This window comes from Notolabrus celidotus, chromosome 22, assembly GCF_009762535.1.
Source record: "Notolabrus celidotus isolate fNotCel1 chromosome 22, fNotCel1.pri, whole genome shotgun sequence".
Lineage (NCBI taxonomy): Eukaryota > Metazoa > Chordata > Actinopteri > Labriformes > Labridae > Notolabrus > Notolabrus celidotus.
The window spans coordinates 14473919-14493015 of record NC_048293.1 but is presented as its reverse complement, the minus strand read 5'-3'; the positions used below and the strand labels follow the sequence as shown (position 1 = coordinate 14493015).

General features: G+C 41.0%; 1 protein-coding gene across 6 annotated transcripts in view; it reads left to right on the top strand.

Moving 5' to 3' along the window:
* Positions 1–19097, top strand: part of ttll5 (tubulin tyrosine ligase-like family, member 5) — a 65443-nt gene that overhangs the window by 6041 nt on the left and 40305 nt on the right. For all 6 annotated transcript variants that reach the window (XR_004629607.1, XM_034674825.1, XM_034674824.1 and 3 more), the window contains exons 3-14: positions 214–320; positions 424–506; positions 1214–1320; positions 1625–1755; positions 1867–1949; positions 4882–4951; positions 5032–5116; positions 8168–8269; positions 8384–8475; positions 8658–8765; positions 16557–16638; positions 18604–18665. Coding sequence is in view for 5 of the 6 variants with exons in the window: in XM_034674825.1 (XP_034530716.1) it covers positions 214–320; positions 424–506; positions 1214–1320; positions 1625–1755; positions 1867–1949; positions 4882–4951; positions 5032–5116; positions 8168–8269; positions 8384–8475; positions 8658–8765; positions 16557–16638; positions 18604–18665 (1112 nt within the window). In the remaining variant the exon portion in view is untranslated. The remainder of the gene's footprint in view (positions 1–213; positions 321–423; positions 507–1213; positions 1321–1624; positions 1756–1866; positions 1950–4881; positions 4952–5031; positions 5117–8167; positions 8270–8383; positions 8476–8657; positions 8766–16556; positions 16639–18603; positions 18666–19097) is intronic.

Below are 19097 nucleotides of genomic sequence, written 5' to 3'. Positions count from 1 at the left end.
ACCACCCATATAAGCTATTTCACATCGGCCGGGAATGAGTGCCAAAGATTTGTAGCTGTGAAATTCACCTTAGTATACTTCTCTATGATATCGCTAGCGGGAACTTTATCTGTGTGAAACCTTTATCCCATCTGATTATTGTGGATGCCAGACTTGTGGAGCATGTGGAAAATCTCCCTCTCCCTGTGACTTATATCTTTGTTTTTCCTCTAGAGACCATCCGTGCATCGCCTGGAGTGGCCTTAGCAAGAAAATCCCCGTTCTCTTGTTTGTCCCTGAAGCTGCCGTCTCTAAAGATGGCAATATCTCTTCCATTGGAGGTAAAAAAAACCCAAAAAGGGATGATAACAAAATTATAACTCAAAACCTTTGATAGGTTAGATGATAAGAATGTTTTGTTTTCTATGTGTTTAATTCCCCTAGAGCGATACAGTATGGCCTTTAAGATTGTGCGCACAGAGAGCCGCCTGGTACGAGGACTACTCACCAATCATGGATTCCATGAGGTAATGTTCTCCGCTTAACTGTACAAAAGAAGTCGAAAGATCAGCATAAAAAGATATGCACAAATGCATATCTTTTAAGCCACATGTGCTATTCATGCACCTCTCTGCTGTGTAGGATAAGCGATAGTAAGGCTTTTTTAAATTTCTTTAGACTGATAATGTCAAACCCCGGGAATGCACTCATGGGGAAAAAAAAAATTAAATGACCTCAAGAGCATTAATCCTGTTTCACGAGGGCACACAATCCCCATTATTTCTCTTTCCAGGCAGTTACAATAATTCCCCTTTTATTTCATTTCAATGCTTTTGACTCCCGTTAACCCATCATCAAAGGCAGTCGACTGTCTATTACTGCTGCAACTGAGCCAAGCTTTAATAAGCTTTTATTGCAAACATCTGGCTCTCCTCTTGACACAGGGCGGCCATGTTAGCTCGGCCTCTTTAAGAATTGATGGAATAAACAAATCAAACACCTTAAATCATATGAGGGTGATAGAAATCTACAAGTTTACCTTCCTTTTGCAGTAATAATTAAAGAGCAGGTTAGTGTCTGATCTGCTGTTTAGATTTGACTGAAACCAAGCCGTCACAGTCTTTACAATATAATACTTAAGTGGGTGACTGTTATTACTTTTAATTATCAAATATCTCTTGATTTTTAGGACTGCATCCAGCTTACAATCAAAGTCATCCTGTGTGTTTTCCAGGTTCATCCGAACAGTAATGACTATAACCTGATGTGGACAGGATCTCACCTCAAGCCTTACATTCTCCGCAGCCTTCAAGACTTCCAGAAGGTCAACCACTTTCCCAGGTACCATGCAGATGATACAGAACTCCAATGTATGAGTGCACTGCCACTGTTTTCTGGGTTATAAATATCAGCACTGAGCCATGCTAAACCCTTCAGTTCAGGCGATGTGTTTGTTGGCATCCATTGCAAAGCGCATTTAGTTTGGACCGGTGCCTCTCTGAAACATGAAATGAATCATACTGTCAGGTAGAGGGCGATCTACTGCTGTTATGTATGCCTGTATTTTTTTTTTGTTCTGTCAGTTTCAAAGCTGACTATTGGATTGCTGTGAGTATTTTAAACTGGAGCCTGTGCTTGTTGCCAGGTCGTATGAATTGACGCGCAAAGACCGGCTTTATAAAAACATCCAGCGAATGCAGCAGACTCATGGCTTCAAAAACTTCCATATCGTTCCTCAGACCTTTGTGCTTCCATCTGAATTCCAGGAGTTTTGCAGTAAGACACCTCGACTCTTATCCTACACCTCTCTTTATGACATGCTCACAATCAATCCAAACATAGACGCTAAAAATGTTCTTTTCTCTTCTTCCCATCCCTCTCTCTCAGATTGTTTTGCTAAAGATAAAGGGCCCTGGATTATCAAACCAGTAGCATCTTCAAGAGGGCGAGGCATCTACTTGGTCAGCAATGTAAGTAATTGAAGGCCCTGAACTTGTCAAACCTTTTGGCTTCTATAAATGATGTAATGTACACCTGATCACACATTATGTCCTCTATTTAATCAATGTTGTAAGTGTTAAATATGAAGGGTTTTTAGAGATCTGGTGAGAGAAAAGTCTGACTGAAACTTATTGTTTTCCAGGTAACTTATTTCTCGTTTGTCTATGGTATAACAGAAAATGTTAGATATTGATCAAACTGATAATGATCTTGGAATATTTTGTGAAAGAGGGTTTTTGTGTGTTGAACATAAGATTATCAGTTAATTGTATTATAAAACAGAAAAAAGCTGCACATCTTATCATTATTAAAGCTAAATACAGAGTTGGACTTATTTTTCCACATAAATCATTTTCAAACCTTTTCACACATGCATGGCATTGATTTGGTAATTTATTGTCTGTTTAATATGAAAATTGATAAAAAAGACTGCTTTAGTGCAAATCCCTACCACAGTGACCTGTCACCCATATACTGTCACCTCAGGCTTGAAAAGAATCACTTTTAAATGTCAAACCCAGGTGTTGAACAGCAGATGGATGACTTCAGGGTGGCTACATTCACTTCTTTAAAATAGTCTATAGTTGGGAACCACTGCTCTATTGCTTAGCTCAAGCTGTATTCACACACATGCTCAAAATGTCCTGTTACTTTCACAGTGGGCTGCATGTGTGAAAGCAACCAGCTGAAGTTTTAACCCCAACTTTAGCTGGACTTTTTCCTACCAGCTACTAAAATGTATACATAATTTATACACAATGTGGGTAAGCTGATGTGAATAGGCATTAGGAAATATTGAAGTCACTGCCAGCATGTAATTATAATAATTATCTTTATTTAAACTCGAAAACCATTGAAGAATTGATCCCCAAGGGGGAAATTCAATTTTTTCACTCATGCTATTTTTGGACATGCTACACATACAGTTTTTTTGGTATATATACATACAAATGCACACACATGCAGTGAACATGTTTTAGGGAGAGATGTCAGAGTGAGGATACTGCCGTCAACCAGCGCACCCAGAGCAGTTGGGGGTTCGGTGCCTTGCTCAAGGGCACCTCGGCAGCGCCCAGGCAAGTGAACTAGCACCTCTCCAGCCACCAGTCCACTTGCCAAAGTTCGTCCATACTGGGACTCAAACCGGCGACCCTTCGGTCCCCAAGCCAAGTCCCTATGGACTGAGCTACTGCCGCCCCAAGAGAAAGAGAGAGAGAAAGCCCTCATTTACAATGACATCGAGCATATAAAAGAAACATTAAAATGCATGACAAACAAATAAAAGATAAAACCTTAAAAGAATGATGATCAATTGAAAACAGACAACAATTAAAAAGTAATGTTAACACAAATTCAGTTAATATAGGTACAATCAGAGGTTAAAAAAGGGGTGATGACGTTTATACTGTAATATACGACTGGTTCAAACTTGGAGGAGCCACATGAAACAAGATGAATGAAAACATCACTTTCAAAACCCGAACAGCAAAGATGTCTGCTCATCTGTCCACCCGTTTACACGTAACTGTCACTACATCTGCTATCATGTTGTAAACATTACACTGTGGCTTCTGCAGCATGCTTTGATGTCGTACCCTGCATCATTAGACTCATCTCTCGCCTCTGCCCACCACCTTCCTCAGCTTCACGCTGTGTGAGACATGTTTGAACAAGAAACTCTGGAAATTTCAGGGTCAGAGCTCCTGAAAATGTCTAGAAAATTTAAGAGGTACACTAATGCAGTGACCAAAAGTAGAGCTCTGCTTGAGGTTGGAGCGAATGGAAAGAGATGTGATTTGTTTTCTGTTGTTCAAATGCACCGAATTAGAAGAACTCAGCAGAAAATGAAACAAAGTTCTGTTTCTTTATAGATTTTTGTTAATGTCCATGAATATTGAGGGGAAAAAGCACATTTGCTTTCATCTAGAGAGTGAGGTGAGAAGTTTGAAACCACACATATTTTTGGCGTAACCCTGAAGCTACAGCCAGCAGACAGTTGGCTTGCTTATCACAGACAGGAAACACAGGAAACAGCTTTATGCTCAGCTACACTAACCAAATATTTCCTGCTTAGTCATTAAATTTTAAGTTCTTCCTAATTCTGGCATTAACACAGATTTGCATTAATGTTCAAACTAGAGTTAAATAACTGTTTGCAGACTTTAAAAAATTCTGTGCGAGCTGAAACAGTCACTCAGCCAGATGTTACATGTGAGTGTGTGGGGGCGTGCAGATGCAGCTGTCTTTGAAATAAGTATCAACTAGTGTTTCAGACATTAATAGGCTTTGTGGAGTAAATCACACTCTTCCAAGGCCCCGGCTTAAAGGGGGAGCTCAACAAGGTTCTCACTCTTGGAAAACATATGCACCATTCTTCTTCTACTTCTTATTCTTCTTCTTCTTCTTCTTCTCAGGCATTTTTATGAAACAGTGGAAAGAATGTCAGAGCGATATTTGGAGAGAAGAAAGAAATACATCCATTTTTTTTTCTTGGTTAAGGTTCTCTCTGAACTGTAGCCAGCGCTGAGGTTACACTGCTCCCCTTCACCCCCTCCCCCATCCCCTCTCCTCTGAAGTTCGCCACCTGCAACACATTTCAACCTCGTAAATGACCCCTCTCCCACCACCAGATTGTGTTTTTATAGGCTGTTATTGAACGCTGACCTACGATGGCCAGTGTCATTGCAGTCTCCAACTTTTCAGGGTCTGATGAATGTTTGATGCTAATGGTTAACAGCAGTGTCCCATCATGCCTTTGGAACTCAGTATCTAATGTGGTTTTATATGAATATATGGTGGAGGGATGGGAAATAAAAAGCTGAGTTGAGCTGAGCGTTTACCTGATAACTCAGTCATCATGAATACTTGCATCATTTTGTCTTCTTTCTTTGTTCTCTGCAGCCAAATCAGATCTCAATGGATGAAAACATCCTGGTGTCTCGCTACATAAATAACCCACTACTCATAGACGGTGAGTTCCTTAAACACAGCTCAATATGCTCACAGTGTTTTAAGTTTTGCACTCTGCTTAATTCTCATTTTCATTCACAGGGTTCAAGTTTGACATGCGGCTTTATGTGTTGGTGACATCATACGATCCACTCCTCATCTATGTCTATGAAGAGGGTCTGGCCAGGTGAGCTGTGTCTGAATTCTTGCTCGTAAAAGTATCAGGGTATGGATTCACCTGGCACACAATTTATTATATCACAACACACCTGAGGTTTTCAAGGAGGCTTGTTGTAGGTTTTTGTCAGACTTTGTTCAAAAAGACACCGTGAGTTCACCTATAAGTTTGTGGAACCTATTTGATTTGTTGAAGATTTTGGGCATCTCCTTGTTCTTTATTGTAGAACAGGAAGTGACCATATTTGGACGAGTGGGGGATACACTTTTGCCTTTTTCATACTGCCAGTAAAAAGCTGTATATTTACTCTCCTGTCAAATCTTACCTTCAACGTGAATGTCTCAGAGACGTAATGGTGGGACCGAGTTGTCTCACCGCTGTGCTGGCATTACAGGTAACAGAGGTGACGGGACTTCTGTGAGCCAGCAGTTCAGCCAGAGCTGTGTGCATACCTTAGTGTGTGTGCATGTGAAGCTCCCGCTGTGTGTTAAGTGTGTTTGCCTCTCCTGCTTCCGCAACTCAATGTTAAATAACACCCTGGGCACCAGGTGGAAGGACAAAGGCGTTACCTTAAATTTGACTTTAATTTACTTTAACTTCATGACGTATTAAAGAAGACTTGAGGAGAAGGAATGAGGGTACGCACTTGCTCAAATAATGTTTATGGATGTATTACATGAAACAAGAAGAAGAAGGGTCAGTAGTAGCAAACTCATTAACAGCAGTGGAAGCCTCTCTACCTTTAAAAAAAAACAAAGGTTTCTTTCCATTGTGACATCCTCACTTTTCAGCGGGGTTCGTCTTTGAAACAAGGTTTTTTCAAAAGGTTTAATCTGGATAAGAAAACATGGATTTGGAAATCCACTTTCTTTCATGTTATCCAGTTCACTTTTGTCTTTCATAGACAAAACTAGATTTGATCAACCTGATCCTGATGTGTAGCAAATTGACCGCAACACACTGAAATGACTTCACTGAGACTTTATTGTGAGCGAACAACACATGTCACCTGTAGCTTCTTCACCCAGCATAATCCAGGGCATTCACAGATTGTTTAATATGCGTGGTCCCATGACCGATCAGTAGTGAAGTAACATATAGTCCAATTTATAGCATGTGTCAAAACAACATGGATATGTATTGTCCTAAAACCGACTGGCAGAAAGTAAGGGAACTGCACATGGAGATTCATGTTTACTATTAGTATCCAGATATCATCAATCAATCAATCAATCAATCAATCAATCAATCAATCAATCAATCAATCAATCAATCAATCAATCAATCAACCAATCAATCAATCAATCAATCAATCAATTGATCAATCAATCAATCAATCAATCAAGCTTTATTTATATAGCACCTTTCATACAAATCAAATGCAATCCAAAGGGATTTAAAGCGATTGAAAAACAAGAAGGATGCAGAAATAAAATAATGGCAAGACTTTTTAAAAAACAAAAATGGATTTTAAAAAAGAGACTTTATAAAAAGAGACTAATGCACAACGACAACAATAGAATATGTGTAAATAAAAGAAGGTTAAAGCATCAAATTAATATTAAGAATATAAATAGTTAAAACAGATACATTTAAAAAAGGTAAGGATAAGAGTTGAAAATAAAATTAAGGCTAAAATGTCAATAAAACTGAGTAGATAAATTAAAATAAATAAATAAATGAATGAATACATAAATACAAATAAAATAAGATAAACAGTTAAAATTAGTAAAATAATAAAGCAACATGTAAATCAATATAACAGTAAAAAGTAAGAAATAAAATTGTAAAACCATACATAAAAGCCAGACTGGATTAATATGTTTTTAGTTTACATTTAAAAGTCTTGATATCTCTGTCAGCTCCCCTCAGATCCTCCGGCAGGCTGTTTAGGAGCGTAGTGGCTGAAAGCAGTGCCACAGAATGTTTATATAATGTTTATATTTATACATAGGTGTCAGGAGTATCAAATCCTGGTTTCCAGATCTCTATATAAGTCAAGTATATGATTTTTTTTTTACAATCCTAATGTCTACTTTGTCTACTCTGTCACAGAATTAGTACGTCATTCAGGTGCAAAATCTATTGAAAAAGTGTCTAAATGATCAGTGTGACTGTAAAAGATTGTTTTGTTCTATCAATTTTATAGTTTTATTACATAATATTCCTGTAATCCAGCCTTAATCCAGCCCTCTGCTGTTATATTAAGATAACCCTGATCCTGTCACAGAAATCTCAATCCCATTCAAAACTCTTTTCATCTGAAAAATAAAACAAGAACAAACAACATTGGATAGCCAATCTTATCTGATTTCATAAGCTTTTTTTTTCTCATGAACAACCTGATTTCAAGATTAGATCCTATCAGTTTAGCCACAATCTGATCAGATTACTCCAGAACAACTTTTGAACACAGTCTATGTTCCCCACACTTGAGACACATCCACTGGTGCTCATTCAAAGCCCAGAAGAGGGCAGCCTTAACTTTGCACTCCAGCTGCCGTGTATTCAGCAGTGTGGTGCTGACTCTGAAACAAAGAGCTTTATTGTTCCAGTTTCAGGATGTTCTCATCAAGTGTTGCTGATAGTGTCTTTGTGTAATTGCCCTATATTTATCGGGTGTCTGTATTTAGAAAAAGGGATAAATCATTTATCCGTGGGGAGGCTTTAGTCAAGCGCAGGTAAGGTCAGGAGAGGTCGTATGATTTATGTAAGGACAGGTCTGATAGAGGTACGTGCTGGAAACAGAGTGCCACCGCCCTCTTGTTTGCTGGTTTGATTATCAGCTGCGAACCATAAATCACGGCCAAATTCTGAATCCCACTTTTATCTCCTGACATTCCTTTGGGCTGTGTTGGTATTCAGGTACACAGCTCGTGCCAAGGAATTCTCATTATTGCACATGTGGCATCCACTCCTCTTAAACACTGCCAGATACTAATGTCTCTTTAAAGTGCCCCCATCAAAAATTCAAGTGTCAGCTTTTTGGAGGTGGCCATTACGGCGGAGAGATATGTGAAGGAGAAATGTTGTAAAATAAAAACCACTCTCTGTTTTCAGATTCGCCACCGTGAAGTACGACCAGACTTCAAAGAACATAAAGAACACATTCATGCATCTCACTAACTACAGCCTGAACAAAAAGAGCAGCGATTATGTCAGGTAACATCCGTCAGACATGAAACATACATTGACTGTGCAGCTGTTATGGGAAGCTGGATTGACTCATCCATTTATCATTACTGGAGCGTTTGAAGTGCATTTCTTTCCTTTCAGCTGCGATGACCCTGAAGTTGAGGATTATGGGAACAAGTGGAGTATGAGTGCAGTGTTGAGGTATTTGAAGCAGGAGGGGAAGGACACCACATGTGAGTCAAACCCGTGTTTTCTTTCCCTTCATGTGCTTTTCATCTTTTCCTTTGTTTTTATATCCATTCAGAGGTAACTTTTACCCAGTTGCAGCGCTAACCCTCCTTTTTCACAGGTTCTAACAGAAATGTGCTGTGTTAATAAAAGGCTTATTAGAATAACTCCATTGTGTGTGTTCCAGTGCTGATGAGACAGGTGGAGGACCTCATCATCAAAGCTGTACTGAGTGCTGAACTACAGATCGGCACTGCCTGCAAGATGTACGTTCCTCACAAGACGAACTGCTTTGGTAATCATTATTCATTCTCTATGTTGAAACCGTTTTGGCCGAGTAATAACTAAACCTATCTCAGCCCTGATTGGCTGTGTGATTAAGGCATTCAGAGCAAAAAGAAAAACATGCCTTCCTGGAAAATAACACTCAAAGTCTTGCAAAAGGCAGCTTTACAAGATTTTCCTTTGATTGAAATCTCCCCTCTGCACAGATTCCCTCTCTTCTCACAGTTCAGACACACTCACATGTACTGAGTCATCCACTCTACAACACCCCTCACATTTCCTTTCAGTTTCACATTCATTGTCCGGCAGCTCCTCTGTGTTTTTCTCCACTGAGCCGAGCTGAGGTTGCAGACAGTCGTTCCTCAGTCTGGAGCCGTCTTGCCCGTCGCTGCCCTTTGACTGTCTGCCGGGTCTTGAAGGGCCTATTGACTGAATCAAGAATTTGCTTCCTCCTCTCTGTTACCATTCAGCTCTGCCTGATTTAGTCTGACTGTTTTCTTGGCTCCTCCTGCCTAGCAGCGGGCTCGTGTGAACTCCATTTTGGAGCCATTACCCATGTTAGTGTTGGCACTAATTGTCTGCGCTCTCCCCCTCTGTCTGGCGGTCTCTCTAAGATTTGGGGTTTCAAAAAAGCAAGCACATGGGCCAAGCCTCCCTCAGCACCGCTGTCTCTTTTTCGCCCTCTTTTTTCCTCCTCTCTCACTGTTTCTGTTTGTTTATAATCCTCCCTCCACTGCTCACACTCTCTTTCACCTCTCACATGTTAGAAAAATAAAGGCCTCCGCAGTTGTGACAGGCGTCTGTAGACATAATAGCCCCCCATGATTGGTGGTTGTTTGGACGCGTAGCTGCATGGGCTCACCATCAGACAGTCACCCGCATAAAAGATGCTATCTGCACCTGGAGCATCAATGCTAGGATGAAAAACACATTAGTTGAGGCCTGGGGTGTGAATGTTGACCATGCAGGTATTTACAGGGAAAATGTGGCTTACTAAACCTCAACCACACATACGCATTTGATAGACATGAATGAACAAGAGGGTGACGCAAATCTCCTGGAGTGGGAGTATAAATCAGGGACGGAATAACAAGTCTGTTGTTTTAAATTCAGTTTCTAACTTCTTTTTAAGTATTTGCTTGTATGCGTATACATATCCCAAACTATTGACTGAATATTAGTATGGATGGCACGCCTCCATCTCCTCCCATCGTAAAAAGTGAAGCCAAAATACCAGACCAGTGCAAAAGGGATCTGGCAGGTGGAGCTGCAGGGTTGACGTCACACTCCTTCCACTAACCAAAACACACATTTAACTCACCGATGAAACTTCAAAGATGCCTCAGGCCAGTACAGTCCATAGCAGAACAGATCCCTGTGTTGATTGGAAGAAGACACTTATGGCTATAGCAAGTTCAATGACTCTTGCTTCGAGGGTTTTTTAGGTTTCCTCTTGGGAAAGAATGCTGTAGGGGCCTGCATTTGTAAACAAAACTGTCAATTGTTTCAACACTAAACTCCTCAGAACACTTGCACATAAACTAGCATGATAAAGGCTGATATATACTTCTTCGTTGAATCAGCAGCGTAGCATACACCGGGGGTCCGCGTAGCTCCCGTACCTACGCAGAGGCCTACGCATGTAGCTGACGTGCACCTCCTCCAAAATGTAACTCCCCGTAGAATCGACGCGGACCGCAAGCCCTGTGTGTGGTCCACTCGAAGGCATTGTGTTTCCCGCATTTACAGCACTTCCAGGATCCCGGATATCGGCCGCACATCTTCCGTGTATTTCATCTCCACCTCTCTATTCTTTTTTAAAGTTATATTTTTGGGCTTTTTGCCTTTATTTGATAGGACAGCTGAAGATAGATAGCTGGAAATGTGGGGAGTAGAGAGTGGGGGAGGACATGCAGGAGATGGTCGACCGGCCGGGAATCGAGCCGGCGACCCCTGCGACGTGGACTGTAGCCTCTGTGTGTGGGGCGCTTAGACCACTAGGCCACCAGCACCCCCTCTTCTCTCTTCTCTCCAGCAACATGTATCATCTGTAGATTAACATAACATGCTCTGAATCTCTGAGGAAAAGTAAACAAAGATCGTAGCAGGGCCGGAAGGAGGTGATCGGCTATCAGAGAGAACACACTGCCCTTCTGTGGAGAATTGCTGCGTGACACGGACACATCGACGCACAAGTATGTGGTGCTCATGTCCATTTATTTTTTTCAATTTTTTATTAATAATCATTTTGTGCTTGTTTATTTTACAAGGACAAATGTTGCTTTATTTACACTCCTGAGCATACACAAACAAACTCTGCTCCTGCATGAAACAGTCTGATGTAACTAAAGTATAGAAGAGTAAACATACAGTACAAATAAAAAAATGAACAATGAAAGTTTGAGAATATGAAATGAGAAACCTAAGATTACTGGCGGCGCTGCACTGTCACAATCTTTTATGTCTCTTTTGGCAGAACAATGTTGAAATCTTATAAGTTAGCCTACAGGGTACTGTATGGACATCGATACTCCGGCGATGTCATTGTAGAGTACAAAAGCAATTAGGTGGTACACCTTTACTCTGACACATAATACTCTGTGGTCTGCTGTGAACATGCACATTACGCCACTTCAATCATATCACCTTACTATTGAATTGAGTGTAATTTTGTTGTCTTCAGATTGCCCCAAGCGAGATAATTACAGCATTCATAGTCTGTCTACAGGATTAAGTTTCTAAAGACAGACACTGACGGTTCCAGAGGACCACCCTCCTCTTCTTCACGTCTCTCACAGTGTGGTCCCGTTGCATGCAAACTCCCTGTGCTATTGTGAGTATGTATGGATAGTGTGAATACAGAGACATGTAGGAACCAGTGCAACGCAGGCAGTTTTACAAACACGTAGGTCTTACTAAGCTTCAGGGAGTCCAGTCTAGTATCTCTGTGGGCTGTTTCTTGTCTCTTAAATAAATCCCACCCAAACCACCGAGGAGTCATGTTCACTTTCTCCTTTGCTTGCATTTTATCCTACGACTTTCCCGTTCCTCCGGGAGCTTACAGCAGGCCCAGAATTACTGGTGAGCCTCCACAGCTGCAAGTAATAGTAAACAGGTAAAGCATCAAAAATGCAGGGCAGTGTGTACTATACGTGCATGTCTGGGCAGTGAATGCACAGATCAAAGCAGCCATTGTTGAGAGTTTTTATATAGACTCCGGCTTGGCTGGAGTTGAGCCATGCAACATCATAAAGCACATTATAATCTTAATTTACTGCAAATTATACCCTGCCCTTTTAATGTCTATTAATGCCTTTAATACAATGTTTATTGCTCACTAATGGGATTTCTTCTCTTTGCTCGGCTTGCACATCCGTATCTGAATGGGCATACATAATATAACACAATCTTTTTATAGCTTATAATGTTTCAAGTGGGAAGAAATAAAAGCACTTTTTTTGCGTTACATCGGTAAGAAATGTGTGTGTGTGTGTGTGTGTGTGTGTGTGTGTGTATGCGTCTGCAGGGAGAAAATGCCACCCATATAGCTCCTCACCGCTGCCGTGTGATTAATGGACAGGCTTTCTGCTGAGGGATGCTGATTACGAGATGTTTTGACTAAGATCTGATTAGCCAAGCCAAAGGCCTATTTTATTACACACAAAACATTCCACTTACTGGTCCTGTGTTCCACTGAACGTCCCTCATTAAGTGCTGAGTGTGGTTGAATCCCCCGTCTGCGCACCACTCTCCCTGTTTTACATTTGTCAGATACTCCCACATTTCACTACAGAACAGGGCTGGTGTGCTTGTGATGACAGTGTGGCTGCTATGTTATTCAAAATCTATTCTGGGATGATTCATGGATTGGCTCCTGCTATCATAATAGGGCTATAGAGTGCTAACTGCAGCTTTAATTTGTTGTCCTCTGAGTGTTTTCAAACCATTGAGACTCCGAGCTGCTCCCTGAAACAGCAGTGAAAAAGTTCAGCCGCCATAATTTACCCCTGAATGATGCAAGAGTAATTTTTTGCCTATGAAGAAAACACACATGAAGAGAATTCTTTTTGTTACTGTTGTTGTTGTGGGCCAACAGGCTGCATGGCAAGGGTGGGGAGATTATTGTCTTTGGGCGTTTGTCTCTTGTGGTGAAGTTTCCAGCAGCGCCCATCCAATAATCTAAAAAAATCCTCTTCATCATCCCTTTTTCTCTGTCACATTTTCTCTCTCCCTCCCTCCATCTTTAATGAGTGTGATGTGGATGTTCGCTGCCTCTCCTCTCCTTGTCTGTGATGCTTGTTGTGGTTCCCTCTGCGGGCACATTTAACAGCGCTCCCCCCGCAGCGGTCGAGCCATAGAACAAACGCGTCTAGCAGCGAGCGGCTCTGCAGGGCTCATGGGGCAGGAGCGGCGTCTGCTCCTAATTGGGGGAAAATGCGCGGCACATGGAGTCGGCTTGTCGGAGGGGTTGGTGAGGCGGCGTTACACCTCCCCATTTTCCTCTGTTGTTGTGGTGCCACTGGTGAGGCACTGCAGGCTCAAACCCACGTATTCCAGCTCTCTGTTCCCAAAGACTTATGCATGATGTTTTTACGACACACGCACTCTCTCCATCTTTACTTTAACCTCAATCTGTGTGTGTTTGTTCTTTTTTTACTCAATTGGATAAAAAGGGATGAACGTACAAGTGGAAAATAAAACCTGAGTGCTCTCCTTAAGCTTGTACTGCTTAGCAGTGGGGGTCTGGTCCATCCTCAGGAGTTAAAGAAGTTAAAGATGGCAGAGGCAGCTTTGGTTGCAGGTCTTGGCTCAGGGATGTATGGCTGACTTAGTTCGGTTCCATCATAAAAATAGAGTCTGCAGTTACACCAATTTGAACCTCACGACATAATAGCACTTGCTCCTGACCTGTGTAATATAACCCATTGAACATAACGCAGTTTGCATTCTCTCCTTCTTCTCATAACACATGTAATGAAAACATAAGTGGAGAAAAAACATGCTGTTAATGTTTCAGGAAATATGTTAAACTCTTAAAAGAGTAGTCAAGTGATTTAGTGTTACACTTCAATACATTTGGGGACTCACCGGGGACACATTAAAAACAAAAGTGGTCAAAATGGAAGCTGCATGGAAAAATCTGGATCCTAAATTCCCTTAAATGCAATACGATAGCATCTTTTGTAAGAGTCTCCCTGTCTGGTAAATGCCCTTGTCTATCAAACTCAATGCCCTTCTTTTTGTAACACAGGCTATCTGCTTTTGGTTTGAAGTCACAAAGATGAGATAACTGTGATGACATCATCAGCTAACTGGTTTACCAGGCTCAGTCCTTCATGATGAGTAATCTGATCTTTTTGTGTAATATCAGGGCTTGCTTACTTTAAGTCTTATGTTGAATGAGACTCTGGATAGCTTTTACTCTACTTACTTATAGAGGCTTGACCAAGCATCCAACTAGCCTAAAGCTATATGATTATGTGCAAATACACAGAGTACTGGACTTAAAGCTCCTGTTAGGAGTTTTTGACTGGTTATGAAACACTCAAGATTAACACTTAAATTGATACTGCTGCCTCTATATGAGAAAGGAGACCATTATGAAGAAGATTCATTATTTCTCTATGGTAGTTTTATATACTTGTCACTGCTGCTGCATGGTTCATGTCAGACAGTGCAATAAACGGCTTGTTGCCTACATTGCCTCTTTAAAAAATGCTCTTGCCAACAGTATTTCCCTCAGAATGACAGTGTACCCGTGGTAGAGGATCTGGTGATGGGTAGTGGGTGCACACACGCACACATGCACACAGAGCTCTCCTCTCTCTCCTATGTCTGATGTCTGGCCCCACCTCCTACCATTTCTTCCTTTTGTACGTGTCTGATCTTTTCACTATATTAATTGCATTCTATAACACAACTTGCGCTTTCAAATCTTTCACTCGAAATTCCATCTGCGTGTGGATGAGGCTTGTCGTCAATGACATAGCTTTTTGCAAATATCTAAAACTGGGATAGTGCATAATGACAACAGCAGCAACCAGCTGCACATAACATTTTTATGACAGCAGTATGAGAAGGTTCGTATCTAACATGAGAACTGCCTTGATCATTGCATTAACAGGAGGGATGTACTGAAGGAGCTCCCTTTTTTTCTGATCACCTGCACAGCATGTGTCAAGAGCTACAGGTTATCAGACCCGAGGGGCAGAAAGCAACGATGGATCGTCAAGTTTGTTTGCAGTCTTACAAAAAGAAGTATAGAAAAAAACAAAACAAAGATTACTTGTGGGTTGGACATTAGACATTAAAACTAAAGAAGGATGTGATTTTTTGTCTGTAAATGCTACTAAGTGCAGAACAAGTTCAGCAAAGAGTTAAAATACCCCACTTTGTACACAGTGGCCGCCAAAATCAAAACACTCTGAAAGTCCCTCACAGGACCTTTAAGATACATTTTCTGGTTATTATTATTATTTTTTTTTATGATAAGTACTATTGGCCTACTTATATAAGCAGAGCTTGACAAGAGATCCACACTCTGATAATTCCAAATAGATGAATTTTTGAAGGGCAAATTTTTGATCCTAAAGATTTTTGTCATTGTCTCAACGTTCTCTAGACAGAGTGGAGATTTGTTCAAAAGATAACTGCAATAAGTTATGCACAGCCAAATAGATTAATGTCCAAGCCCCCTGTTATTCAGCTCAGTGCAGTATCAAGCCATAGCTCCCTGTCATGCTGGCTTTTGTATGCTTAACACTGGCACTGACCTGAGATGCCTGAACAAACAGCACTAGTTCTGGCAGCTTTGAAACCCCCCCATCCCCCCGGCCTGTTCACAACACAGTCTTTTCTTTTGAAGTGCCATTAGAAGGATTTTTCCCCTAGCTCTATGGTGAGGCTTTGCCCTATCCCTGTAAAATAATGTGGTTTCCCTGCACGCTGCTGCTGCTGCTGCACGCTGCACGCTGCTGGGGCAGGCGGGTCGTTGGCTCATCAGGTGACACTCCCCAGAACAGCGTGAGGGCTTTCATGGAGCACGCTGGCCAACTCTGCCGGTGCGAGCCGTATATCAGTGAAACGAGAGGGAAAATTGGTGCAGAATGGGTGGATATTTTTACACAGAGAAGTTTTTGACCACTTTCTAAAAGGCTTTTATTGTGTAACTCAATGCTAAGCTATAACTCTGGCGAAACACGCTCAATATATGGCATAAGGCTTTCCACTTTCTAGGTTTCTATCCCCTGGGTCCCGTCGTCACATTTTCATCTTTGTACCCCTGAAGTTCAACTTGAAGTGCCCTAGTTGACTAACTTTCTGTTGGGGGTGAAACTTTTCTGGTACCCATTAAAGTGCTGTTCTTCTCGTTAATATGTAGTGACACCATGTAGACTGCTTAACCTTTTCTGTCATGAGAAAATATTGACTGCATGGATGAAACTCATACACAGCCACCGGGTGTCTTTGATCTGCTGTCTGGCGTAAGCAGCTTTATGACAGATGAAATGTGTATGTACTTAGTTAATGTAATTGAGCCAGTCCCTCAGTAGCAGGCTTTGTTGAATATTTCGGTCTTGAGTGATCGGATATATAACGTGCATGTAATCAGGAGCAGAAAGGCATAAAGGCCATGTTGCCAAACGCAGCATAATGAAACTATGATGAAACAGTTGTGTCTTTGATACCCTTCATCTTTATTTTCAGGAAGCTGCAGTTAATCATTTTTCTATATCTGCCTCTCTTCTTGATTCTGAGTCTGTGTTTAAACTTTTTCTTCATTTTGTGTTTCCCTCTGTAGAGCTTTACGGTTTCGATGTGCTCATTGACTCCAACCTCAAACCCTGGTTGTTGGAGGTGAACCTTTCCCCCTCCTTGGCCTGGTGAGTGACACTGTTGCAACTGCTTCAATCAGAATTTTGCACTTTGTAGAGACTACTGCTCTGAAATGATTGATTTTACCAGCCCTACTCAAACATAGAGGTTTTCTATGAATTTGCAATAAATTATAAGTAAGGGATAGTCCATATAGCTTTGTGTCCTACTCACCCTGCATGACCACCTGATCAAAATACAGTAACCTGCTTATTACCCGGCGACCCACTAAAAAAAAAAAAAAAATCTGAAGGAGAATGTTGATTGAGAGAGGATTTTCCATCCATCCATCCATCCATCCATCCATCCATCCATCCATCCATCCATCCATCCATCCATCCATCCATCCATCCATCCATCCATCCATCCATCCATCCATCCATCCATCCTTCCATCCATCCATCCATCCATCCATCCATCCATCCATCCATCCATCCATCCATCCATCCATCCATCCATCCATCCATCCTTCGGACGGCCAACCTATCACAGGGCAAACATGGAAAGACAGCCAACCATTCACACACATACACTCACACCTACGGGCAATTTAGAGTGACCAATTAACCTGATGAGCATGTTTTTGGACTGTGGGAGGAAGCAGGAGTACCTGGAGAGAACCCACGCATGCACAGGGAGAACATGCAAACTCCACACAGAAAGGCACCTGCCTGACCAGGGACTCAAACCAGGAACCTTCTCACTGTGAGGCAACAGCGCTACCCACTGCACCACTGTGCAACCTTAGAGAGGATTTTATTGATTCAAAAATTGTTTATTTGGACATACCAGGCAAATATAACAGCTTGTAACACTGTTGATACTATCACTACCCCTCATGGTTTAACTCAGTTTGTAGGGATAAGTAACACAGAGATGCACTCGCTAGCTTTGCTTACATTGATTGGATTGTAGAACAGGTGTCACGATGAGAAGGAAAACAAAAGGTGCCGGACCCAAAATGCAAACAAAAGGTTTGACAAATAAATAGAGATAAACTTATTGATAGCAAAAAGTCCAAAAATCACAGGGAGAATGCTGAGTAACACAAGGAGAAACACTGGGAAAACACTAGGAGAACGCACAATGAACTAACACAGGAAAGGAGAAACAGTGGAACTAAATATACATGGTAATCAACACAGGTGGAACAAATAAGTGCAATCAAAATGAAGGGAAACTCACAAGGACAGGAAGTAAAACTAAACCAGACACACAGGGATAAAGAACAAAATAAAACAGGAAACACGATGAACTAGAAACACACACTCAAGGAATACAACACAAGACAAGGATCACTAAGAAACACAAGACTTAAAGATAACATATCTAAGACACAGAAGGTAGGAAACAAGCCTGAAACACAAGGTACAACTCCAAAATAAAACTAGGAATCTAAAACAGATTACAACAAAGAAAATACAACACATAAACAAAAGCAACTCATGACAACTGGATGTTGCTCCACTTTTCCCTCTGAGAGATGGTTGGGCCTAGTAGCTCCTCAGGCTGTTCTCACATCTGAGTCTGGTAACTGTCAATACTTCCCAACTTTGAAGACTAGTTGTAAATAAAAAACAACAATTTTGCCACAGTGTCAACAGGCAGAGGTAAAATTTGCCGTTGTCCTTTCCGCAGATTGATTTGGTATTATGTGTGATCAGGTTGTCCTTGCTGTTGAGAACCGAACACCATTGTTTTGGTTTTGATTAATCTGAATCAAGCACTGAATGCAGACGGGTAATACGGATTTAATGAAAATGTCACATGTGAAGAAAATGGGCAAGAAGAAGCCAAATGTTGTATTTAACTACCAATATATGTACAAAGTTTATCCAAACAGCAAATCTGTGTCTTGTTATGACAGCTCTGCCTTCAGCTCTACACTGTGCCTGTGTATGTGTTGTCATTTTTATCTGTTCTTCTTTGTTGCCTTGTTAAAAAAAAAAAAAAAAAAATCTGCTTATTTACAGTGATGCTCCGCTGGATCTGAAGATAAAGGCCAGCATGATTGCAGACATGTTTTCGCTTGTGGGTGAGTACATGCTGGAACAATGGCTAAATGCAATTTGATTCCAGAGTTTTGCACAACTGATTGCTCTTCATAGATGCTGTATAAATTTACTTTTTTATAGCTGATGTTTAAATCTATTACACTCGTAAATTATAAGCTGGCAAAATAAAGAGCATTAAATCAGTGGGTCATAAAAATCTAAGAACACAAGTCTGCACTTCTGCATTTTATGTTCTAATGCAGGCAACACATCAGTATTAGAAGAGGGAGAAGTTAGAGCAAATCCAGCAAACATCTTCATTAAGAGAGTGCAGACGTTTGAATTTAACTAAGTAGAAGTATGAGTCGATAACATCAGTTGGTTTCAAAGCTTTAAAATGAATTGACACTGACTATCAAGTTGTTTGGGAATCCATACAAGCAAGGGACGCTTATATAAGTGAAAAGTGCTGT